The sequence below is a fragment of the Micromys minutus genome (genome assembly GCF_963924665.1).
Source record: "Micromys minutus genome assembly, chromosome: X".
NCBI classification, from domain to species: domain Eukaryota; kingdom Metazoa; phylum Chordata; class Mammalia; order Rodentia; family Muridae; genus Micromys; species Micromys minutus.
In genome coordinates, this window is record NC_137970.1 from 699,575 (window position 1) to 726,174 (window position 26,600).

The window sequence follows — 26,600 nt, forward strand, 5'->3', positions numbered from 1 at the left end:
ATGTATTCAAATTATATATGCATATACATATAATACTTTATTTTAATGTGACTTTTGCCAAAAATACTATTTTTTAAATGTTCACTTGGAAAATATACACAATTTTGTATTTATCTCTCCTTTTTATTTCAAATTCTCCTTATCTTAACCATTATGTATTTTTTAGCAATAATTGAAAGTGAAAAAGAAAAGAAAAGACTTTTTTTCAATCCTGTCCAAACAGGTTTAACCAGTTTGGGTGAGCTTAAAATAGTTATTGTAAAAGTTAGAAAGTTGATTTGCTCCCTCCATCATCTTTATTCCTTTTTTCACCACAGCAAAATTATAATGTAAACTTCCCTCTAAGATGAGCTGGGCTGCAATTTTCAGCTAATTGGGATTAGCAGCCCTGCCAGAGCCTAGCACTGTCAGGCTCATTTGAGTCTTAAGATATGATGATGATTATTGTGTCAAATGTAATCAAGACTGTGGGCTCCGAACTGACTAAAAGGCTGTTTTTAATTCAGGTTCGTATATGAAGTAGACCTCTCATTCACCGATAGTCACAGCTGTAAAAGGAAGCAATTTTTAAATGTTATTTCGTTCTCTATGGAGCAGTGAAGATCAGAGATTGGGTTCACAGAAGGCAAATGTCCTCATTCCCTTTTTAAAAATTCTGTTTATTTTCTATTCCATAGCCTTCATCTTAAAGTTTTCCTGTTGTTGTCTGTCAGTGGCCTGAAAATTTCTGAAAGCCCATGGCATCTTTATGTCCCTTTTCAAATAAAAACCACGTTGCAGCACTGAGGTTGCTGTGGCGAACCTGAGTCTTTATGTATGTACATGTGAGAAGAGAAGTTTCCAGGGAGTGTGTCATTTTTAAAAACACACATTTTAGCACACAATTAAGACAGCAATGCGTTGAAATGGAATATGACTTTATAGATGATGCTGCAAGTGTCATATTAACAAATAGAGTGACAGTGGTACATTGCTGTGTCTCAAGTGCCATTAGTGCCATTTCAAAACTGTCCAACAACTCGTGATGCATATTTAAAGATTTTCTTTGGAATACTGGGTTTATCTATGCATTTTGTATAGATATGAATGTGTGGGTGCAGGTGACACACATATCAGTGGAATTAATCCAGTTGCCCTGTACCTGGAGCTACTGGCAGTTGGTATCTGCATGATATGAGTGCTGGGAACTTTTGTCTCCAGGAGTAGTATGTGCAAAAACATCTATACATACAAATTTTATTTTTAAATTCAATGAATTCAATACCCAAAATTACAGTATCCTTTATAGAAGTTGTGCACATTTCTGATAATTGCACCATATGTTAGCATAATGATAAAAATTATATTGTATATAAATTGATTTGTGACTCATGTTCAGGTATTAGGAAGATATATATATATATGTGTGTGTGTGTGTGTGTGTGTGTGTCTGTGTGTCTGTGTGTCTGTGTATCTGTGTGTCTGTGTGTCTGTGTGAATTTCTAGTGAAGCATTTCAGTGTGATCTAGAATTTAAACTCAATAGTTTTGGTTTTCAGGAAGTTTCCAATGGCTAGTCTATCTCTGTTGAAGTACAGGAACTCTGTTACCTAATATAGTTAAAGTTCTTGCCTTAATTTCCAGAATTTCTCTTACCTTGTGATCTACAACATTTGTTAAATTTTCCAGGTGAAAACTGATCTAGGAATTAATGAAGTAAAATATTCTCTTAAAACATAATGTATTTCTTATTGGTATGGTTGATACTTTTATGAAGAAGGGTGAAATGAGCAAACCTTTAAGAACTGTTGGTGCGTGGACCAAACCAGTTAAAATTCTGTCATCAATGTCCTTCTATCAATTGCTACAGCCTTTATTGAACCATATGGTCTGTAGAAAATAGTAATGTAGTATCTCTCTAACAGCTATGTAGGCACATCACATTATTTTACCATATTCAGTAGAGTTGCATATATAAAGCATAAGAAATATTATTCTTTCCTAAATTTATTCCAAATACTAAATGGCACTTAAGTGACAGTTTTAAGAGAAATACAAACTTATTTCTAGTAAACTTTGGCCAGGTAATTTAGAAAACAAAACCAGATATACATATGTACAGAAATAAATGGCAACTTATTATTTTTTATTTACTTTTTATTGGATATTCTCTGTATTTACATTTGAGGTATTATTCCCTTTCCCTAATCCCATGTCCCTCCCCTCCTATTGCCTCCATGAGGGTCCTTCCTCTCCCACCACCCTCTCTCACCTCACATCCCTGGCATTACCCTACACTGGGAGCCCCTTCAATGGACCAAAATCTTCTCCTCTCACCGATACCAGAGACTTCTATCCTTTGCTGCATATGCACCTGGAGCCATGGGTCTCTCCATGAGAATTCACTGGTTGACCTTTTATTATACGTATCTTCTCTTCTTATCATTTACAAGTATGAGATCCATTCCTGTGAACATAAAAAAGAAGTACTAGCAAGATGCATGGCAATTTAAATGGGTTGGAAATTATTTCATGCCGACAGACAAAGGATCTCAATGAATAGATCAGTGTCAAATGCTGAAAACTGTCTCTCTCCTGCTGTGCCACAAAGCTTTTTGCACATCACATCCACAACACACTGGATGATTTCAACAGTACAAGTAGTCAGAAAGAAGATCAGGATATGGGTAGTCCAAGACAGAGCAGGCAGAGATGTGTAGGTAAGAGGAGGCAAATATATATCTGGGCAGGGTGGTTTATAAGTTGATGTCTTTGAACCAGGATTCTACTTTTAAGATTTCTGAAAATTTCCCCAGAGAAGCTAATTTTGACAAAGTTTGTTCATTTTTCTGTTTCCTCCATTCTCAATATTTGGATTAAAATAACAGAAATTCAGCCATTGACAACTAAATAAGATGTATTGCCCAGTAAATTTGCCTACCATGTCACTTTTATTGCTAGGTGGGGAAAGTATGAGCATATAGACAAAGGAAAGCCTCTTTCCAAGTGTACATATGTCCATTATAACTATAACTCCCCCATCAGAGTTCCTTTTCATTGGCAAAAACATTTGGTACAAATTATTTCTTTTTTAACTTTTTTGAGAGAAGTGAATAACCTTTCTTTCAAAAAAAAAAAAAAAAAAAAACCTAAACAATTACATATACTACCCAATGCATTTTAAGATTTAAGAAACCAAAAGCCAATGATCTCATTTTTAGAAATTGTGCCTTGTTCATAGCACAGTTACTGATTTTAAATGAATGTCTTATAAATACCAAGAATGCTATAAATTCTTGGTCTTATGGAATACACAGTAAGTTAATGTCGAAGAATGGTAAATATTATAGTAAGCAGGGAATGTTTAAAGGAATCTTTGAAGCCAAGTACAGTTCCTTTGGTATTGCAACTCTAAATGCAAAAGTTCTTCAGTTTATAACAGGCTTTTGAAAAATCTTAATTAATTATTCGAAGGCCATCAATAAGTTTCTATATATCTTGATCTTTTTAGATGATGTCTTCTCCCTAGTAATTAAAATTAAAAAATCAACAAACTTTTAATCTTTATTTTGATAAGTTTTAATTAGCTCATGCTATTTGTAATCTTGCATCTTTTTTTTCTAAATCTTATTTGAGCTATCATAATATGTTTGAAATTAGAAGGACCATTCTTTTAATATCTACTAAGACTTAGTCACTTTATGAGATAAATTCATTTCTCTATTGGCCATATTAAAATGTATTTATTTTTATTTAAAATTTATAATAGTATAATGTAGGAAGCATTTGATTTTTTTGTGCTAGATTTTTTTATGTAACATAATTTTCCAAATATGTATTTATTATAAAAATGTATATTCTGGAATTTTCTATTGTTTAGTAACAAGTAATGACTTCTTTTTAATATAAAATCTTGAAGCTTATCTTGAAGCCTAACTGCAACATTCATTTAACCAGGTCTCTTAGACAGTAGTTGAAAGTAAATAAAAGAATAATTTAATTGCTTTTGTCTATACAAATATATCATAGTCCAAATTCATATAGCAATTACAAAAAAGCAAAGCATCTTTTAGTAGTCATGTATCTTTACCTATTATATTTATCTTTTTATTGGATATTTTCTTTATTTATATTTCAAATATTATCCCCTTTCCAGTTTCCCCTCTGGAATCCCCCTATCCTACCCCCCCCCCACTGCCTCTGTTAGAGTGTTCGCCTACTCACTGACCCACTCCCTCCTTTCTCCCTCCCTACACTGGGGCATTGAGCTTTCACAGGGCCAAGGACCTATCCTCCCCTTGATGCCTGACAAGGCCATCCTCTGCTACATATGCAGCTGGAGCTATGTGTCCTTCCATGTGAACTCTTTGGTTAGTCGTTTAGTCTCTGGAAGCTCTAGAGAGGATGTCTGGTTGGTTGATATTGTTGGGATGGATACCCAGGTGGGACAGTCTCTGGATGATCTTTCCATTAGTCTCTGCCCCACACTTTGTCTCTGCATTTCCTCCTGTGAACATTTTGTTCCCCTTGTAAGGATTGAAGCATCCACTCTTTGGTCTTCCATCTTCTTGAGCTTCATGTGGTCTGAGAATTGTATCTTGAGTAATCCTAGCTTTTGGGCTAATATCCACTTATCAGTGAGTGAATAACATATGTGTTCTTTTGTGATTGGGTTACTTCACTCAGGATGATATTTTCTAGTTCGAAAAATTTGCCTAAGAATATCATAAAGTCATTGTTTCTAATACCTGAGTAGTGCTCCATTGTGTAAATGTATTACATTTTCTGTACTCATTCCTGTGTTGAAGAACTTTGGGGACAGTAACCAAATTCAGACAATATTGTTGATTCCAAGAAGTACATGCTGATAGTAACCTGATTTAGCTGTCTCCTGAGATGCTCTGCCAGAGCCTGAGAAATAGTGACCGATGATCTCAACTGACCATTGAACTGAGAACAATGGAGGAGTTAGAGAAAGGACTGAAGGATCTGAAGGGGTTTTCAACTTCATAGGAAAAACAACATTATATTTATCTTATAGTAGAGATGTGCAAATAACTTTAAGAGGAAGAAAGTTTGAATACTGTGGCCCGAATGACATAGTTCAAGGTTTTGCCACTTGATTTGGAAGCTCATTAAGACTCCCAGGTGTCCCTCTGTAATCTGTTAACTGCTCAGAATAATACAGTCTGCCCTACTCCTTTCATCAAGCCATTTAAAGTATCAAAGTAAATTGTTACTATGGATAAGCCTAAGGCAGAAAAACACCACTTTAGTGCAAAATACTATATCAGAAAATGTTGACTGTAAATATGAAGGACTCTTTCTGAACTTCACTGTCAACTGCAAGTGTGCTCAGTATCTGGACAATTGAAGTCATATATTTATACAATATAACTTAACACTCAAGAAGTTATTGGTATTTTCATATTCTACTGATAATATTCTGAAAAACATTCAATCTTTCAAATTATGATAACTTTAGAGACTTATTTATTCAGGTATGTTTTTGTCTCTTCATCTTAGAAAATTTATTCTCTGTGCTAAATTGATCCTCTGAGCTTTTCCATACTCTGGTTATTTTCAACTGATATCTAACAATCCATATTTCTCTTCTTCCATAAGTTATTTTGAATAAGAATATATATTAAGTCAGATGCAGAGACTTAACCGACTTTAAAGAGTTGATCCTAGTTATGAATTTTAATTTGACCTCCTTTCCTGTGTACTTCCCCCTCCCATGTGTCTCCAGGCTCTTTTAAAAATATACTATGCAGTCCAGACAATGCTGGAATGTGTGATCTTTCTTCCCCTTCCAATTTTAAAATTTATTTTTATACTATTTTATCCAATTTTATAAATTTCAAGACATTTTTAATGTTGTACATGAATCAAAAGAATTTCACCCAAAATTATTTTGCAAGATTTTAAAATAATAACTTTTGATATTGTACCAGTGCAAAAATAAAATACTAAGACTGATATCTAAATAGTATTAATCTTTTTATCAGCATAAGAGAGAGAGAGAGAGAGAGAGAGAGAGAGAGAGAGATGTGCATGTACACTATTTTACTTAACCAAGTTTTTCCATGATTAATGACAAAGAACCACAAGGCAAATCAATGAATAATATGAATATATCATGTTTTACTGCTATCTCCTAATTTTTATTTTCAGGAACATTCCAGTGGTTTCATGGAAAGTACATTAATATGCTTGTTTCCTTGATAACATAATTGGCAATTTTAAATTTTTGAATATATTTATAGTACAAAAGGATGAAAGAGATACAATATATATTATTATATTCTTTATATTATTATGTCCAAATCATCTTTCTATATAAAGTAAATTCCAGATGATTTTTTAAATGAAGTTGATTGAAGGGAGAGCCTGTCAGTAAGCCCAGCTGTGCTTTATCTTTGGAGAACTGATATAACTCCTGCAAGTATGTTGCTCCTGGACATGTTACAATGTCATCTGTGTTATATGGGGTGATGGAAGATTGGAATGACTTTTTTGAGAACCAATCAGCAACGCGTTGAGAACATTTGGGTCTTGCTTTCCAATTAACTCTGGAGACTGAGTAATTTAGTACCAGACCTCCTGAGAGAGGGAATGAAAACCTCATTAACACATACATCGCTGAAAAGCAAACCAGCAAATATGCTTTGGAAATGAATTTTGTTTTGTTTTGAAGCAAAGCCCAGCTAGGTGTTTTCTTCTATAATGAGGGCAATGTAATATCTTTGTAGGTATCTTTTACAATGTGTTTTAACTATCCTGCTTTTTGTAAGATGACAAATGAGTTAAATCTATGCCTGTAATGAGAGGGTCAGGAGTCAGTGGCACAGCCTCCCTGGTTCTTCTGCTCCAACAATTACATCTCTCTCTCTCTCTATAGTCAGATGGTTTTCATTCATTAACTTATTTATTCACTTTACATTCTGCTCACAAGGCCCCTCCCTCCTCGCCTCCTAATCTCCCCTCCCATCCCCCCACCCCGATTCTTGGTACTGACCTGCCCTGGCACATCAAGTTGAAGCAGAATTAAATCCATCCTTTCCAATTGAGACATGCAAGGCAGCCCAGCTAGGGTAAAGGGATCCAAAGCAAACAGCAGTGTCTGAGTCAGAGATTGCCCCCTTACCAATTGTTAGGACACCCACATGAAGCCCATGCTTCTGCTATACATGTGTAGAGGACCTGAGTCTTGACCATGCCTGCCCTTTGGTTAGTCATTCAGTCTCTGTGGTCCCCCATGGGCCCAGGTTAGTTGATTCTGTAGGTCTTCTTGTGGTGTCTTTGACCCCTCCAGATTTTCCTAACTATTGTACAAGACTCCCTCAGCTCCCCTTAATGTTTAGCTGTGCTTTTCTGCATGTGTTTTCGTCAGCTTCTAGATAAACCTTGGCAGAGGACAATTATGATTGGCTCCTCACTTTGAGTGGCTATTCCCCTCAATCTTTGGCCCATCTTTATCCCTTAACATTTTATAGGCAGGGCACTTTGGGATCGAAGGTTTTGTGAGTAGGTTGGTGTCCCCCTTTTGTCGCTGGAAGTCCTCCCTGGACACAGGAGGTGGCCACATCAGTCTCCATATTCCCTACCCTAGGACTCTCAGCTAAAGTCACCCCCATATCCTCCCAGAAGCCTCCATATTTTCTGCTCTCAAACTTGTCCTGGAGTTGCCCTCTACAGATGTCCCTTCTCTCTCCCAGGTCTCTTACCCCCACCCCATCCCCCACTCTCCACATACCTGATCTCCAACCTATTTCCCTTTCTATTCCCTCTCCCACCCAGTTTCATCTCTTCATCAACTTCCAATACCTAGTTCTTTTTCTCTTCAAAATGAAATCCAAGAATCCTCCCCTGGACTTTCCTTGATTTTAGCTTCATTGGGTCTGTGGTTATCCTATACCTTTTACCTATTGCCTACTTATAAGGGAGTACATATTATGGGTGTCTTTCTGGGTCTGGGTTATCTCACTCAAGATGATATTTTCTCGTTCCATCTATTTGACAGCAAATCCCATGATGTCCTTGTTTTTAATAGTTGAGTAGTATTTTGTTGTGTAAATGTACCTCATTTTTATTCATTACTTCCTTGGTTGTAGGATATCTGCTTTTAAAATCTGTACATTTATCTTTGTTTTTTTAAAATAAAGTTGTTCAATTAACAAAAAAAACAGAATATCCACACACACACACACACACACACACACACACACACATACATACACACACACACACACACACACACACACACACACACACATATGTGTATATCTGTTGGGAAGTCCTGATAGGTCTTCTTTTATATGTTACTTTGCCTGTTTTTCTGTTTTTTTTTTTCATAGTGACTCCAACCATAAAACCTTTTTATTGTTATTTCATAATTGTTATGAATTAAAATATCATGATCTGATATGCAGAATATCTGTGATTTCTATGGGATTGCTAACCACAGATTGAGAACCTCTGTCTTATTTCTTATGGGACTTGGAAGTTTCTTATAATTATTAAAAGGAAACCCAGTCACAAAAGACCAGACATAATATGCAGTCACTGATAATTGGATACCAACCCCAGAAAGCTCTGAACACCCCAGAAACAACTCACAGGCCATATGAAGCTCAAAAAAAGAAAGGCCAAAGAGTAGAAGCCTCAGTCCTTCTTAGAAAAAAGTGTATAGCACCCTTTCAGAGTGGGGTACACCTAGACCTTAAATCATTAATAATCCAAGAACTAAGAAGATAGCCTTGTGGCAATTTTTGGTATTTAAAAAACCATTATGTTTAATCTATACACACCAAGAAAACTTTGACTATTTCCATGTTACATTTGTTTTACATGTACTTCATTCTCGTTGTAACTGGTAAGATTTCAAGGCAGAATATCAAATCTTTAAAAAATCGTCCTGACAAAAACATATGAAAGAACTCCATTGTGTAAATGTACCATAATTTCTGTATCCATTCATCTACTGAAGGACATCTGGGTTCTTTCCAGCTTCTGGCGATTATAAATAGAGCTGCTATGAACATTGTGGTGCATGCATCTTTGTTGTATATTGGCGTGTCTCTGGGGTATATGCCCAGAAGTGGAATAACTGGGTCTTCAGGTAGTACTATGTCCAATTTTCTGAGGAACCACCAGTTTGCCTGTTTTTCTATGTAGATTTTAATACTCTTTTTTTGTTCTGTAGATTTTCTGTTTTGATTATTATGTTGCAGGAAGTTTTTTTTTTTTTTTTTTTTTTTTTTTTTCTGGTCCAATCTATATGGTGTTTTTCCAGCTTCATGTTTTTTACTGGCATCTTATTGTTTACATTGGGAGAGTTTTCATCTATGATTTTATTGAAAATATCTTGAGCCTTTGAGCTCGGGGTCTTTTTCTTCTTTTCCTATTATTCTTAGGTTTGGTCTTTTCATAGTGTTCCAGATTTCTTAAATGTTTTGTGTCAAGAACATTTGTGATTTAGCATTTTCTTTGAGTGATATATCAATTTATCCTATCATATCTTCTATGCAAGAGATTCTTTATTTCATCTCTTGTATTCTGTTTGTGAAGTATCTGTACGTATGTTCTCTTCACTAGGTTTTTCATCTTCAGGATTCCCTCTGATTCTTTATTGCTTCTTTATGGCTTCTCTATCTATTTTCAGGTCTTCTGCAGTTTTATTCATTTCCTTCACTGGTTTGATATTATTTCCTGTATTTCTTTAATGGATTCCTGTGTTTCTTCTTTAATGGTATCTATCATCTTCATTAGACTGGATTTAAGGTCATCTTCCACTACTTTGGCTGTGTTCCAATATCAGGGGCTTGCTTTGAAAGGCTTGCTGTGCTCTGGTGATGCTATATTGCCCTTGTTCTTGTTGATCTTGTTCTTGTGCTGGCCTTTAGCTATCTGGTTACCCCAGGTGATGGCTAGATATTTCTCCTTGGTGGGTAGGCAGGGAGAGCTTTGAATCTCTTCAAGCTGTGCACCAGATATACATAAAAGTTCCGGAGGTCCTGCAGACCTCCTTGGGAGGGAAGGAGACAGAGCTCAGGGTGGGGTTGAGGGCAGCATGCAGATCACCTGTACTGACTGTGCCCCATTTGGACCTGGTAGTCAGAATGAGCATTGAAAAAATTCAGGGCACAAGATGGATTATAATCCTAAGTTTTGTATTTTTGGTTTTTGTTTTACAGTAAAACTAAAATAGCTGCAATTTGCACTATTTACCCAAAGGGTTCCTAATTCTATGAAAACTTGTTCAATTGGGCAAACATTTATTGAGAATTTATAACTGCATTTTGCAACAGAACTAAGCTAAGTAGTTTTCATATTTTTGATAGAAAAAAGGCAAGTATTCTATAATATATTTATCAGTTGTAAAGTAAAGTGGGTAATAATTTCAAGAATGCACTCAACATGGTATATCTGAGTTATAGCATGGATTATATATATCCCTATAGATTTCTCATATGGTATTTATACTCCCAAGCACATTATAAGTATAATTATATTCTTACCTATTTACCTGCTCTATCAGAATTGAGTATATTAAGTGGGGACATCCAAATAAAGCATTCTGTGTCATCACGATCATTGAATATAGATCCTGGTACTGAAAGACCAGGATAAAACCTGACCCCCTAGCAGGTAAAGTAGAAGACCCCTAGCAGGTAGAGTAGAGCCAAAAATGCAGGCTAGCCAGTTCTGCAATACTATCCTTTGATTCCAGGAACTGGCTGACCTTAAAGAATTTACGGCCTTAAGGTCAGGGTGAGTCTGTTTCAGAAACTGGCTGACCATAAAAACATAAAAGTTAAATAACACATCATAAACAATCTTGAGAAACCAGGTGTTTCCCTTATGACGTACCCCACCCCTGCCCTCAGGTTGTGGTTTGTCTTCCTTAAAAACTCCTACTCTTAGCCACTTTGGGTTAGACTCCTCTACTCCTGCATGGGATATGAGTCTCGATCCCAGTGCACTGGTTAATTAAAAAACCTCATGTGATTTCAGCAAGGACGGTCTCTCATGAGTTCTTGGGGGGTCATGTTATCCTGAGACTTGACTGAGGGTCTTCCCTCTGCGGGGGACTTTCAGTACAATATAGTCATCCAATATGTTCATGGGTAAATTTATCAGTGAGTTATTAATTTATGTGTGCAAATGAGAATGAGGTTCAGATTAAAAGATTATCCATGTATTGTTCAGAGTAACTGACAAACTGTCAACTAAATTTAGCAAAACAAAATAGAGGGAAAAGCAGGCATGGATGTTCACACTTTAAATCATAAGATTTGAGAGAAAAGGCAGGAAGATTAGATTTCAAGGATACTTAATGTAAAGCCAGCGTGGGCTATGGAATCCTACCTCAATAAGAAAAGAAAAGAAGGAAAAGAGAAGTGGACTTTAAGAAACAAAATTCTTTGGGAAGAGAAGGCAGGTAGATTTAAGGCAAACATTGTTTTCAAAAAGAATTCCAGGCCAATCTTTATTTAAAATAGAGAACATTTTGGGTGCCTCTGGACAGTTGGTGGCTGGAATTCTTGTTTCACCAGGAAAATCTGAAGCTGGCCAAGGCAGGAATCTGACCCTGGCCCTATACTCTGGGAACTGGCCCAGATTAAGAACACTTACATTTGAAGCTCACGGACAAACACTTAGAATTGAAGCTCTGGGCAGTACATTTGCATTTGAAGCTCAGAGCACATTCCGGGGAGTTAGGTGTGGCTGTCTCTTGGGACCCCCTTTTGTCCCTGATCTTCACACCTGGTCTCCATAACAATGTTTACAGGATTTTTGATTGTTAACTTGCTTGCTCCCTGACTCAGAACTGATGTTATCTATCTGCATGTAATTAAAGTGGTTTAAAAGACTACTGAATAAAAAAGGCATTGATTCAAAACACAAAACAGAGCAAAAGAAAGAAAAAAAGAAAGAGAGAGAGAAAGAAAGAAAGAAAGAAAAGAAGGAAGAGAGAAAGCAAGGAAGAAACAAAGAAAAAAACAATGTTTGCAAATTCATTAGACTGAGCTTTAACAATAAATGTATTAATTAGGAAATTTGATAGGCATAGAAAATTTTAATATTATCTTAATATATGTGTGATTGCTCTCCTAGCACTGTGTAGGCTGTGACAGGATTACCATGAGTTTGAACAAAGCTATTGATTCCAGGGCTTGCGGGATTATAGAGTGAAAACTTGTCTAGTTGAACAATAGCAGGACAAACTTTAAATTACCATGTCTGTGCATATATACACACAATTCCTGGTGATTATACTCAACCCCATAACTCTCTCTTACCCCTGTCTAAGAAACCTTTCTTCTTCCCAACTTTTATGTCTTCCTTTCGTCCACTCTGTTTAATTAGAGTTGCTTTCTGAACACAGAGAGTGGTCTATGTACTAGAATATGGACAAATTCTCAGTGACCACACCATTGAAGAAAAGAACATTCCCTCCTTCAGTCTCCATTAACTGCTAGTAGCTCCTCAGAAGGAGGTCTGACTGCAGAAGCCCCTCCCCTATATATGATAGTATCTTGTCATCCTCTTCCTTTTGTTAATTACACATAATTTGAATCTAGAAATAAAATTCATTGAGAAAATATTTCCATTCATATTTCTAATGCATATTAAATTCTTCACCTTAATCTTAGAAAATAGCAAGTGTCTCTTCCTTTTCTCTTGACTTTTTATGTATTAAGATTGTCCTATAAGAAAGTTGTGATTATAAATTCATAGAAAAAGGAAGGCTCAGATTTATTCAGAAAGAGAGAACATTCTCCCCCCCCCCCGCGTGTGTGTGTGTGTGTGTGTGTGTGTGAGAGAGAGAGAGAGAGAGAGAGAGAGAGAGAGAGAGAGAGAGAGAGAGAGAGAGAGCAGTGACACTTGTTGCATCTTTTATAAGCAGACATATTTTTAGTAACAGTGGTAGGTCATTCTTTCTGTGCTTTGTAAATGAATGAGCACCTTCTTGGGCTGATCTAAATTTGCACTGTTTTGTAGCTTCTGTAAGAGAAACTATATAGCTCTCCACATAAATTTCCTAACATGACACTTAGACCATTCAGTTTCCCAGAAAGCAGATTCTAAGAAAGCAATTAATGTCCAGATTTTTTACTGGAAAGTGTACTCAGGATCACCTCTTGTGATGGAAACCAGAAAAAGTAAGTAGCATAAGCCTTAAGTAACAGCAAGGCTGCATGAATATTACAGCTAACAATTGGCCCCACTTGACTACAAATGAGGAACCAGAGTCAACCTCTGGATCATACTGAGTTGATACAATAGAGCCAGATTTACCATATATCAGATGTGTGCTAGTATGTTGTTTGTGTCTGCTTCAGGGATGAGGAAAACAACTTTGGACTAAGAGGCTCTTTTAACTGTGTCCAAGTTTCAAATAATGCTGACACTGAGAAACTTCAGCCAGCAACACTCCAAGAAACCTGGACAAGAAGTCTACCAATCTCAAGCACGGATCTGTGCAGTATACCCCAGCTTCTATTTACACAGTAGCTCTCAATCTTTTGTCCCCAGAAGAAGTGATTTTTTAAGTTCAGCTTGTGTTCAAAAGGCCTGGAAGGCTTGCTAAAACACAGCTGGTTGGACTCCAACCAAGGAGTTCCTATTTCAGTGGGTCTATCCTAAGGCCTGAGAATTTGCATTTCTTATAAGTTCCCAGATTGAACCATATTTGGAAACCACTGTTTCATACCATCCCTATATATGCACTAAAAAAGGACATCTTAAGACTAGAAAGTAAACCTTTAGAAATCAACATATTCTTAGCTTGAAATGTGATAATTGAGCTTTGTTATGTATAAAGTACTTAATACAGTAGATTACAATTAAAAAACATTTTTGTAACTTCTTATATCTATTCATTATACTTTTAAAATACATTGAAAGTATCTTGAGGGCCTATAGGATTGCATATCCTAAATAAGTAAACTTTAAAATAATTCATGTTTGCGGTCTTTTCTTCTTAGTCAATCTTTTATTTTTTTATGATTCCCATATTTTATATTTGTATTTATCACATAAGCCATCAGTAGCCATATGGTGGAGGAAAAATAAAAAATTAGTGAGACACATTTAGAATGAATTTGAATGTACAGATAGAGAAATTAAGTACTTGACACAATTAAAACATAGGAGTTTAATGTACATGCCTTGAACCCAGGTGTGAGTTTGTAGTCATTGAAAACCCCAAGCAAGCAGGAAACAACAGTAGCATCTGTGATCCAAGAAGTTTGGAAAATAGCTCTTTTGGAGAGATTTTATGGCATTGCTTCCATTGAATTCCTTTTGAAGTATTTCCTAAATTAAAAAAAAAATATTCAGCCTAATGTCAATATTTCAAACCACATGGGTGTCCTTGAAGAAAATGGTGCCTTACTATCCTGAAAAAAAAAAGTTTCTCTGCTTCCCCAAGGGCCCAATTTACAAAGCAGAAAAGTGCTAGCAGGATTTGGGTAAAAATCCCATCATCTGGCTAGAGCCTTTTTCTCTGACTTCCTACAGCCTGCTCTGGAAGTTATTTTTGGTTACTTTTCATGGAGGAAGAAGGTGAGTGCTGTTTCTTCCCATCTAAGGACAGAGGAGCTCAGATGGATTGAATGCACCCAGCATAAAGTTGGCAACTTGAATACAGTGCACTGTCTAATCTCCTAAACTTTATTCTGCCAAGAGAGACTTTCATAACGTCATTTTATTGTATCTGAAATTGGACTATATTAAAAAATAAGTCAATGCTTAACCCAGCATTTATCTTCTAGAATGGGACAACGTATTTCCATCATGCATTTTAGGTTGGAGATAGGAAATGTCTTAGAATAAACTGCATAAAACCATCTCTTTTCCCAGTCAGTACCAGTGATATTTGGAAGCTACTCAGGATAGTACATACCTAACTCATATTCACATTCTCAGTGAATTTTGAAATTCCAATAAGCAGACAGAAATTTGGTCGTCTCTATTTGGATTGGTACTTTATTTCCAAAGAGGAAAATCGGCACTCTGGGTTAGCCCTGCAGTTGTCCCAGATTTAACTACTTTGCCTAACCAGAACCACATGGTGCTTTTTACCTGCATAGCATTAACATTTATTTAGGTGTTGCTAAATAGGTTAGTGCACATGTCATTTTTTCTAATAGTGGTAGCCTCATACACATACTTCCTTCTCTACCAGTTAATGTAGACCCAAGATTTTTATCCAGTATGAATGCTGAAACTACACGTTGAATGAGTGCGTGCTCAGCAAAAGCCTCACCCATGATGAATAAACAGCTCTTCTGGGGGCTTGGCTGCTGCCAGCTCGACAGGAGTTGTTTACTGCCTGCTTTGCACATCCCATGATAAAGTTGCTGCTAAAATAAATTGTAGTTTTGCATAATTATTGACAATCACATCTTAACAAGCAGTGTGTATCATATTCGAGTATTCAATTTTTTGAAATCCATTTTTAGCTTATGTTTAATCCCAGAAAGTGTTTGTGTAGTCGTCGAAGGCAAATAAGGCATTTAAATAGGGTACTAATTTCCTCATTGCAGACAAAATTTACCTGAATCTTTTAGATGGAACTGTTACTGCTTAAGGCAATTTTTCCTCCTGAGCTATTATTATGCAGGTCTTTGCTCAGGGCATTTGTGTAAATATCCACATTATAGGCTTTATAATATGTGTGTGTGTGTGTGTGTGTGTGTGTGTATGTGTGTGTGTGCGCGCGCGCATACTCGCGAGTGTGTATGTACATATGTATACACTTTATATAGAAATATATACAATTGTGGAAATTATACTTTTTAATTTTTATAAGGGTATTTTACTTCTCTCATTAAAAAAATGGGAAATCAAAAATGAGATGTAGGCAGAATGAACTAACATTTTTGTTAAGAATGATAAGTGGTAATATGTGAAGTTGTTCATCATACAGCACCTACTGAAGAAGAGGAAATGAGACATCAGAGAAATTAGTAACAAGGAATGTCACACAACAGGCAAAAGATACTAGAAAGTGAACCACTGTCTGATTTGTCAGTTTCTACATTTTTAACTTGATACACTTTTTCTTTTCCTTAGAAAATGTCCTTATCTCTAGATAATGCAGGATGGACCTAAGGAAGTACTTTTAACCAGATAGTATTTGGCAAGGTGATAGTAGGCACAATTGTTTCTGTGAAATGTTTTCTTTGTATCATTCTTCATTTTAGTTTGTTTTCTCCATCCTTCCAGTTTCCCCTCCAGTATTCACCTCACAAGTCCTCATTTGGATTTTCCTGATATTTTTTACTTTACTTATTTCATTCTTGTTTCTTGCCTCAGGGTTATATCAAAGATAAGCATGGCAAAGAAATGTAAGGTTTTGCTTCTGAAGACCAACTTCAACACAAACTTAAATTTGAAAGAAAGATATTTTGGAATCATTATGAACAAAATTTGTAAGGCCAAAAATGTCTCTCTCATTCTCCTTCTCCTGTGTGTGTATGCATTCTTATTCAAATCTTTATTATTCATTTTCTTGTTGGATTACCCAGGAATTAAACAAATGGCCATGAATTTAGTAAGCAAATACTCTACCATTGAGCTACATCCCCAGAACACGGCTGTTTAACTTTAATAGGTCCACTTGCATGCCTTCCTCCAGGAAGAGGCCTTTAGATTAAATAGAAATGAATATTAAAGAAAGAGCTTAATATTCTGGTTGTTGGTTGGACAGCTTCAACTGCACACCATCTTTGCTCATTTTATTGAGTTCATTGCATATTCCATGCTGATATTTGTGAATTTCATCTTCCTGTTTGTCCCTTTGCAGAGTGAGTGAGCGAGAGGCTGCTCTGGAAGAAACTCAAAGATTACTGCAGCAGTTCCCTCTGGACTTGGAGAAGTTTCTTTCCTGGATTACAGAAGCTGAAACAACTGCCAATGTCCTACAGGATGCTTCCCGTAAGGAGAAGCTTCTAGAAGACTCCAGGGGAGTCAGAGAGCTGATGAAACCATGGCAAGTAAGTTGAGTGCTTCTGATTTAGCCATTTAGTGAATCCCACTGAAGCAGTCTAAGAATTTGTACTTGATACCAACAAACTGGGACAAAAATAAAGTTGTTTTATTCAGTTTGAAAAAGTCAGAGGTAGTAAAAAAGACTCACTTAAGATTTCATTAAATAGCATGAGCTTAAAAAACATACAGATCTATTTGACCAGAAAAATACTTTCCAAAATAGCAGAGGTTTTGTCAAGCAGAAACTTAACTCAAAGAAGTTCATCACTTGGTTTATTAAATTAAAATGGTTGCCATTTTTCACTGTTTATTAATGCCTTACAGGAAAAGCATCTGTAGAAACTGTTTGTGTCATTTAGCGTTGCTAAGTAAATCAGTTTCCCCTCGTTACATTCAAATACATTCTGCAATGTTAAGCTGACATTGTGTAGATTTCTTCCTAATATGATCTGTGAAAATAAGAATGAGATTGTTAAATTTGTTATAGTTAGTGGTCGTGCAATTTTCAGACAATTGTTTTCCTGGAAGCAAAAATTATTACTTCTATGTTCATGAACAGTAAAAACAGAAGCCTAGAGTGATATTGTTTAAATGGAATCACGTTCTGTAGTTCAGAAGGTTTCAATTGCGTGTTCTTAATAACTGATGGTATTTTTCTGAATGCAACACTGCCTTATATCCATTCTTTTGTGCCTGATTATTTCCTGTCACTGGTATCTAGAATATAGTTTGACATATAATGTGAAGAATTTCCCGGACTATTTTGATGTGACAATTGGTTAATTTGTTGCTTTGGTACAGTCAGTAACAATGATTTTATCACATCTTGAACTTATTCTTTATTTAATCTTTCTTGCCCCACTTGCCTCACCACAATGATGCTAGTTTTGATTGTGCCTAAGGAGGTCATTTGAATTAAATAGTTTCCGAGTTTATCTTCTTCAGGGATCTCCATTGTAAAAGTCATACGAATCCAGATTTTGTTATTTTGGCTGAATCTGAGATGAATTATTAAATATTGATTATAGAGCTATAGCTCGTTTGGCTTATGCCATTCCATAAATAAAAAAATTATTTCACCTTATAAATAGTTACAAAGCCATAGTAAAATTTTAATTGGCACATGGATTCACATTTTTCCTGAAACCAAGATTGATAAACAGTACAGCTTTGATTGCATAGTGTTTTAAATGAATTATGCTGAAATAAAGACTGATCAATTTACCTAAATACCTTGTTGTCAGATATTTAATAGACTTCCTCTCAAACCAGTGTCAGGTGGAAGTCAAAGATATTCTCGATCTTCTATATTTGTATTTATATATACAATATCCACGTATAACTTATAGTCTTTAGAAATCATAGAATTCTGAATGATTAAATTAAAACCAAGCTATATATCATTTTACGTGTGAATAGGGAAGAAAGAAAATTTGTAGTTTGATTTTTCACTTTTCTTTCAAAAACAATTGGAAATTACTGTGAAAAGAACTATTAGCTTTCTTGTATTACTTAAAATATATGTATGTATGTATGTATGTACTTCTTAAATCTGTGCATGTTTTTTATTTCTTACTTGCCCAATCATTTTTCTCACATAAACTCCAATAATGAACCTCTTGGAATCTTTAAGCTATAACGTTGGCCACATAAAACATTCAAAATTTTGGAGTCAGAAAATATTAATTTTTAAATAAGGAAGAACTCCTTAAAGGTCTTAATGTAAAGTGATGAGTGGGTTTGTTTTGGTTGTTGTTGTTGTTAATGGCTGTTGTTGCAAACAGGTCCTTTACTTGTTGGCCACTTCATTATTTGTAGGGGACCAATACAGAACATGTGTGGGGGTCAGAGGAGGACCTTGAGTGCTTGCCCCTGCCTATCCATCTTACTTGTGGTAGGATCTCTTTGCTGCTGCTGGCCCTAGCTCAAAGCTTCTGGAGATTAATCTGTTTCTGCTTCTCATTTCCTGGAAGCATCTTGGATTTACATCAAGTTTTGAAATAGGTTCAGAGGCTCTGAACTCAGGGCGTAAAGTTTGCAGGCTAGTGCTTTCACCCTGTACTCGGGTTGTTTCAGTTACTGATTCTCAGCCTCAAACTTCCCGAACAGTAGAATTACAAGTGTATGTCGCCAGGCCTACACTGAACTATATTATTTATCAAGAGAAAAAAGATTCTTAGTCAAAGTACTAGCTCTCCCAACAGATCTTGAGTCCTTTATCTACTAAAAAATCTTTTTTCTACAAAAGCTACTTCCAATTGTTCTATATATTAAGACTGAGGCTTATTATTATAATCGCTATTACTTTCATTTCTAGCTACTTCAATATCTATTTTATTCTCTCATACTGGATTATAATTTATGGGATCTCTGAGAACTGCATATAATGAGATTCCTTAATAAAATTAGTGAATAAATTTCATCCTAAAACATATTAAAATTTCTTAGTGTATTAGTAAATAAGGTTATTTATTTTCTTAACAAAAATCAAGAATAATATTTTTTCTTGTCTACATACTATGCTGAAGACAGCTTTCTTACAGTTACTTGTGATAGTCTAGCTAAACTGTTTAAGCCATCAAACTTTTATGTAATATCATATAGATCCTGAGCAGTGAAAGTTTGCAGTTGCAAATTTATTTTAAAAGTAAAGAACTGAATTAATAATGGAATCGGATACTTTTTCTGTTCAAATATTATTTTGGACCTAAGAGAGTTGATAATAATGGTTCATCTTGTAAATAAACAAATAAGTAAATATTTAGTTAAATAAATATTCCACAAGTTTTATAAATCTTATGTGATTCTTTGTTTTAGTTAAAGTTTTACTGCTTGGTCACCATGACCAAGGCAACTCTTACAAGGACAGTGTTTAATTACTGTTGGCTTAAATACAGGGTCAGAGGTTCTGTCTATAATCATCAAAGCTGTAGCAGGGAAGGATAAAGGCAGGCATGGTGTATGAGGAACTGAGAGTTCTACATCCTCATCTGACAGCTACTAAGAGAAGACTAACTCTTCCACACTAGGCAGAGCTTTAAAGTCCACCCAACACTGACACACCTATTCCAAAAAGGCCACACTTCCAAACAGTGCCATTCTTTCTGCCAAACATATATAAACCACCATACAGACACATGCACACACCCCCCACACACCACACACACACACACACACACACACACACACACAAATGCAGAATAGTCATAAAAGAAGTCTGGAAATGGGAGGTAAATGTGGTACATCTTTTCTCTGGAGCTGCCTATCATAGCTTTTCCTAGCAAAGCATGCACTGTCTCTTGGAATACTGTCCATGGGAATTTTAGTAATATACCAGTTAAAATTTAATTCATATAGTTGAGAGAGATGATTGGAGATTAGAAATAAAATAGTTGCTATTCTATACTGGAAGTTATCTCATCTGACTTAGGGGTAAAAATCACCATTTCTATTCTAAATAATACCGTGTAGCAACAGTTGGTATACCCCAAATCTGACAAAACTATAATTGTCAGACATTACATGGAAATTTTCACGTTGAAAAATATAATATTTCCAGTAGAAGTACAAGACATGATACCTGTGGTTTCACTTGGATGTTCCAAATAGAAGTCGCAACTAAGATAACCAGTTTTACAAGCTATGGAGTCCAAAGTATACACTGCAGATATAGATATGATGCTGAAACTTTGTTCTGCAGATTAAATGTAAGACCATTATATACAACATCACAAAATTAGAGCCTTCATAGAAGTTATGGTTAACATTCTATGGCATTGAATATGGGAAATGTTACAGTCTCACTTAAGGATATGGTAGAGTTCGGTCAAATAAAAAGAAGGTGTTTGTCCTAGGATTCTCTAGAGTTACAGAACTTATGGAATGTCTGTATATATTAAGGGAATATTTTTGTAATGACTTACACCCTGTAGTCCAACTTACCCATCGTCAGCTCTGAATGGGAAATCCAAGGATCTAGTAGTTTGAGACCCGCAAGGCTAAATGTTTATGCTCATTTTCTGTAGAAGTAGGTTCCAACAGTTGTTCTGACAAGTAACTGCAAACAATCTAAGAAGAGTGAAATTTCCTTCTTCCAATGTCCTTAAGTAAGCCTCCAGCAGAAGGTGGGGCCCAAATTAAAGGCATGTACCACCACGCTTGGATCTGGTACTTGCTTTGTCGTGAGCTGACCTTGAACTCAGACATCTGCTTCCCTCAGTATCCTGGAATTAATGACCTATACTACCTTCTCTGGACCTAAGATTTTTGTGGCCACAATGCCTCAAGATCTCTATATCAATATCCAAGTCAGAAACCTGTCTTCCAGCCTCAAGATCTAGATCACAGGTGTGCCATCTATTGTAGTTCATTCAAGATATAATTAAGATGACAACCAGGAATAGCCCCACATTCTTCAAGTACAATTGTGATATCTTTGTAAAACTCTGCTGTGAAGAAGTTGCATGGCTATGGGTATGTGATTAGGAAGTAGTCTAAGAACTAAGTAAAAAATGTGCTCTCTCTCTCTCTCTCCTGTCTCTCCTCCCTTCCTCTCGTACCTTTACCCTTTCTTTCCCCTCTCCTATCCCTTTCTGGGGTGTATGTGTGTACCAACATTAGTTAACTTATTTTATTTACTTATATCATTTTCAGCATTTCACATACCAATATCATGAAAGTTCTTATATACTGAATAAAATGTTGCCAGAGAAACCACTTTGGTAAACTTTGAATTATACTTTTGAATATACCTATAAATTAAGATTAGTTTGATTTCTGATACATTATTGACATTGAAAAAAAATAGACTCTACAGTATTTCTCATACAAATCTTGACCCAGATGTTCATTCAAGGTAGTATACACAGTACCTTAAATAAATTGAAACCTCACATTTCATGGGATATTTTCCAATAGAAATAGTCTGTGGATCTCTAATTCTAAGGAAACCTTCAATATACCTAATGTACCCAATTAGCTTTCATATATATATATATATATATATATCTTTAATCTGCCTATTTGTTTCCTGGGAGCATGAGGGTGATTCTCCCTATATACCTTTTGTCTGGTGTTCTCTTACTGGTCTATATGTGTAAAAATATTATTTTCATCACATTTACATGGAAGTTGTATTCCTACCATTTAAACTTCCTTAAGTTGGAAAGTCTTTACTAAACATCTATCAGGTGCTTTAGGTATAGTTATGACAACATACTTAGAGAGAAGTGCAGCCATGTCACAAGTATTCAAAGCTGGACAGGTAGATATAGACCTGTCTGAAGGCCAGAAAATATTCAAAAATATTTTTTAACCTTGCTTGTGTATTTGGGGAGATTTTAAAAATGCTTTACTCTAAGTTAGACTTCGATGAAATTCAAGTTATATTGATCACACCATATCCTGGCCATGATTCTTACCTTCAAAGGGTGAGAAATGCTGTTTTAAAAACATTAAAGAAAGTTGTGTTTAAAAATGTGGGAGAAGAAGGTCCCAGGTGGTACTTACATAGAACTCCTGCATTTGAGAGATTAAGCCATAAAGATAATATTGAGGTCAGCCTAGTCGACATAGCAAGATCTTGTCACAATTTTGAAAAGGGCATAATAGTGGTTTATTTTGAGACAGTGAAGGAACTCCTGTATGGGTAGATAAAATTATTGCTATAAGAAATGGGATTGGGCAGACCAGATAAGAGTAAATCATGGAAACACTATGATAAAACAGAGAACTTGTTTTGTTGGTAAAGATAGATCCCCATTTTTTAAAATATATATTGCATTTAAGCATCTTCTCTCCATACCATTCTTAATCCTTTCTCCATTGTCTGGGATACCTTTCTGTTATCATTAACACTCACTGCCTTATTTTACTGCCCAACCAACAAGTCCTGGTGACACACATATAATACTTAACAAGATGTGTTCAGGATGAAGGATAAGATGCATGTTACTCTCTAGCAAAGAGGTAACACTGAGATAAAAAGCCTTAGTGACTAGAAACTGGCTTGTTCTTCCCCACACTGACACTAATTTTTAAAATTTTGAGCTTATCTATAGTCTTTGAGTTGTGACAACTTAGTGTTAATCAAATATTGCAACCAAGAAATTAATTATAAATTTTAATAAAATGGTTAAGGCAGTGAGTGACATTGGATACATGAACTCTCTCAGAGAGTTGTTTAGAAGTTACTTAGGTATTTTGCTGTACACTTTAAGAGGCAGTGATGAGGAGACAATCTGAGGTAATATGATGATTGACATCTTAACTGACTCACAGAATTCCTGAGGACAAACAGTTGAGCAGAGGAATGCCAAGAATGTGGTTTGGTTTGAGGCACCTGTGCATAATAGATGAGAAAAATATGTCCCTTGAAGCAGTTGTGAATGTATATCAAAATTGTAGAGAAATTTCTAGTTAAAGACATAAAGCTTGAAGGACTTCAACATATAAACCATAGACATCACAGAAATAATCAGGACCCATGGACTGCCCGGCAGAATGCTAAGCACCTCAGGAACCTCAGGAGCACTCTCCATCCTGAGTACACACTTCCTCTTCAGTGACTATAAGAGGGGAGGCTGCCAGGAACTCTCAAGGTGCAGGTAGTACAGTATGGCCTAAAAACAGACAGTTCCAGCCCAAAGCCAGAACTGACCCACTGCCATCATAACTCACAGCCTACTCACAGAGAGCTAAACACCCAGAAACGATCTCCATCCTGAGCCCACAGGTCCAAAGACCCAGAAGGAAGATAAGCTACAGACAGGAACAACAAGATCAGATAGCATCACAGACAAAGGGATGCCAAGAGGGAAGCTCAAGAACTTAAGCAATGGAAACCAAGACAACCTGGCAACATCAGAATGCAGTTAATAGTGGATAACCCAACACCAGAAAAACAAGATTTGAACTTAAAATCAAACTTCATGATGATTATTGAGGCCCTCGAAAGTGTATGAATAACTCCCTTAAGAATTACAGAAGTATATATATATATACTTTAAGGGCTTCTGTATGTATATATATATATATATGTATATACATACAGAAGCCCTTAAAGAGGAAACAAAAAATCACTAAAGAACTATGGGAAAACACAAACAAACAGGTGACAGAATTGAAAACAGAAATGGAAACAATAAAGAAATAACAAAAAACCTTGGAGATAGAAAAACTAGGAAGGAAATCAGGAGTCATAGATCCAAACATCACCACCAGACAACAAGAAATGGAAGAGATGATCTCAGGGGATGAAGATACCATAGAAAACATTGAAACAATAGTCAAAGAAAATTCAAAAGTAAAAAAGCTCCTAACCCAAAACATTCAGGAAATTCAGTACAAAATGAGAAGACGAAACCTAAGGATAATAGGTGTAGAAGAAATTGAAGACTCCCAAATAAAAGGCCCAGTAAATATCTTTAACAAAATCATAGGAAAAAAAAATCCCCAACCTAAAAGAAGAGTTGACCATGAACATACAAAGAGCCTAGAGAACTCCAAAGAGAGTGGGCCAGAAAAGAAATTCCTCCTGAAAAATAATAGTCAAAACAGCAAACATTCAATACAAAGAATACTAAAAGCAGTAAGAGAAAAAGGACAAGTAACATATAAAGGCTGACTAAACTGAATTACTCAACAGAGACTATGAAAGCTAGAAGAACCTGGACAGATGTCATACAGAGCCTAAGAGAACACAAATGCCAGCCCAGGTTACTGTACCAGTGAAATTCTCAATTAACATAGATTGTAAAAACAGAATATTTCAGGTCAAAACCAAATTTATGTAATAGCTGTCCACAAACCCAGCCCTACAAAGGATAATAGATGGAAAACTCCAACACAAGGAGGGAAACTACACCATAGAAAAAGCAAGAAAATAATCCTCTTGCAACAAAGCAAACAAAAAAATACCAAATAAACAAAATTCTACCATTAACAAAAAAAATAACAGGAAACAACAATCACTATTCCTTAATATCTCTTAACATCAATGGACTCAATTCCTCAATAAAGAAATAAAATATCAGACTGAATACTTAAACAGGATTCAGCATTTTGCTGTATACAGGAAAATCAGCTCAGCAACAAAAATAGAAAATACCTCAGAGTAAAAGGCTAGAAGAAAAATCTTTCCAAGCAAATGGTTTCAAGAAACATGCTGGAGTATCCATTATAATATAATATAAAACAGATTTTCAACCAAAAGGTGTCAAAAAAGATAAGGAAGTACACTTTTAACTCATCAAAGGAAAAAAATCTATCAAGATGAACTCTCAATACTGAACATCAAGGCCCCAAATACAAGGGCACCCACATTCATAAAAGAAACTCTACTAAAGCTCACAGCATATATTGCTCCACACACAATAATAGTGGGAGATTTCAGTACTCCACTATCATCCATAAACAGATCATGGAAGCAGGAAATAAACAGACACAGTGGAACAAACAGAAGTTATGAACCAAATGGATTTGACAGATATCTATGGAACATTTCATCCGAAATAAAAAGAATATACCTTATCCTCAGCACCTCATGTCATCTTCTCCAAAATTGACCACATAGTCGATCACAAAACAGGCCTCAACAGCTACCAAAAATCTAAATAATCCCATGCATCCTATCAGATGATGATGGACTAACGCTGGTTTTCAATAATAACAAAAACAAGAAGCCCATATACACATGGAAGCTGAACAATGCTCTATTCAATGATAAATTGGTAAATGAAGAAATAACGAAAGAAATTAACATTTTTAAAAATTAGATGAAAATTAAGGCAAAGCATACCCAAACTTATGGGATACAATGAAGCAGTACTAAGAGGAAAACTCATAGCTCTGAGTGCCTCCAAAAAGAAACTGGAGAGAGCATACCCAAGTAGCTCGACAACATACCTGAAAGCTCTAGAACAAAAAGAATCAGATAAACAGAAGAAGAGTAGGTGGCAGGAAATAATCAAACTCACAGCTGAAATCAACCAAGTAGAAACAAAAGAACTATACAAAGAATCAACAAAACCAAGAGCTGGTTCTTTGAAAAAATCAACAAGATCAATAAACCCTTAGCCAGACTAACTATAGAGCACATAGTCTGTATCCAAATTAACAAAATGAGAATTGAAAAGATAGACATAACAACAGAAACCGAGGAAATTCAAGGAATCATCAAATCCTAATACAAAAGCCTATATTTAAAAAATGGAAAATCTAGAGGAAATTGACAACTTTCTAGAGAGAAATTAAAATCAGGATCAGAAAAAACACCTAAAATGTCCCATAACCCCTAAAGAAACAGAAGCAGTCATCAAAAGCCTCCCAATCAAAAAAAAAAAAAAAAAGTCCAGGAACAGATGGGTTCAGGAACAGATGGGTTCAGTGCAGAATATTAACGCACCTGGATCAACCTCCACATAAAACCAGGTACATTGAAACTCTTAAAAGAGAAAGTGGGGAAGATCTTAGAGTATGTAGACACAGAAAAAGTTTCCTAAACAGAACACCAGTATCTTATGCTCTAAGATCAATAATTGACAAATGGGACTTCATGAAATTGGAAAGGTTTTATATGACTATGGACACTGTCAAGATAACAAAATGGAAACCAAT

General features: G+C 35.6%; 1 protein-coding gene across 5 annotated transcripts in view; it reads left to right on the forward strand.

Annotated features, from left to right (window-relative positions):
* DMD (dystrophin) overlaps positions 1–26,600 on the forward strand; it is a 1,259,848-nt gene that overhangs the window by 665,531 nt on the left and 567,717 nt on the right. For all 5 annotated transcript variants that reach the window (XM_080910294.1, XM_080910293.1, XM_080910296.1 and 2 more), the window contains one exon: positions 16,801–16,990. In XM_080910294.1, the coding sequence (XP_080766420.1) occupies positions 16,801–16,990 (190 nt within the window). The remainder of the gene's footprint in view (positions 1–16,800; positions 16,991–26,600) is intronic.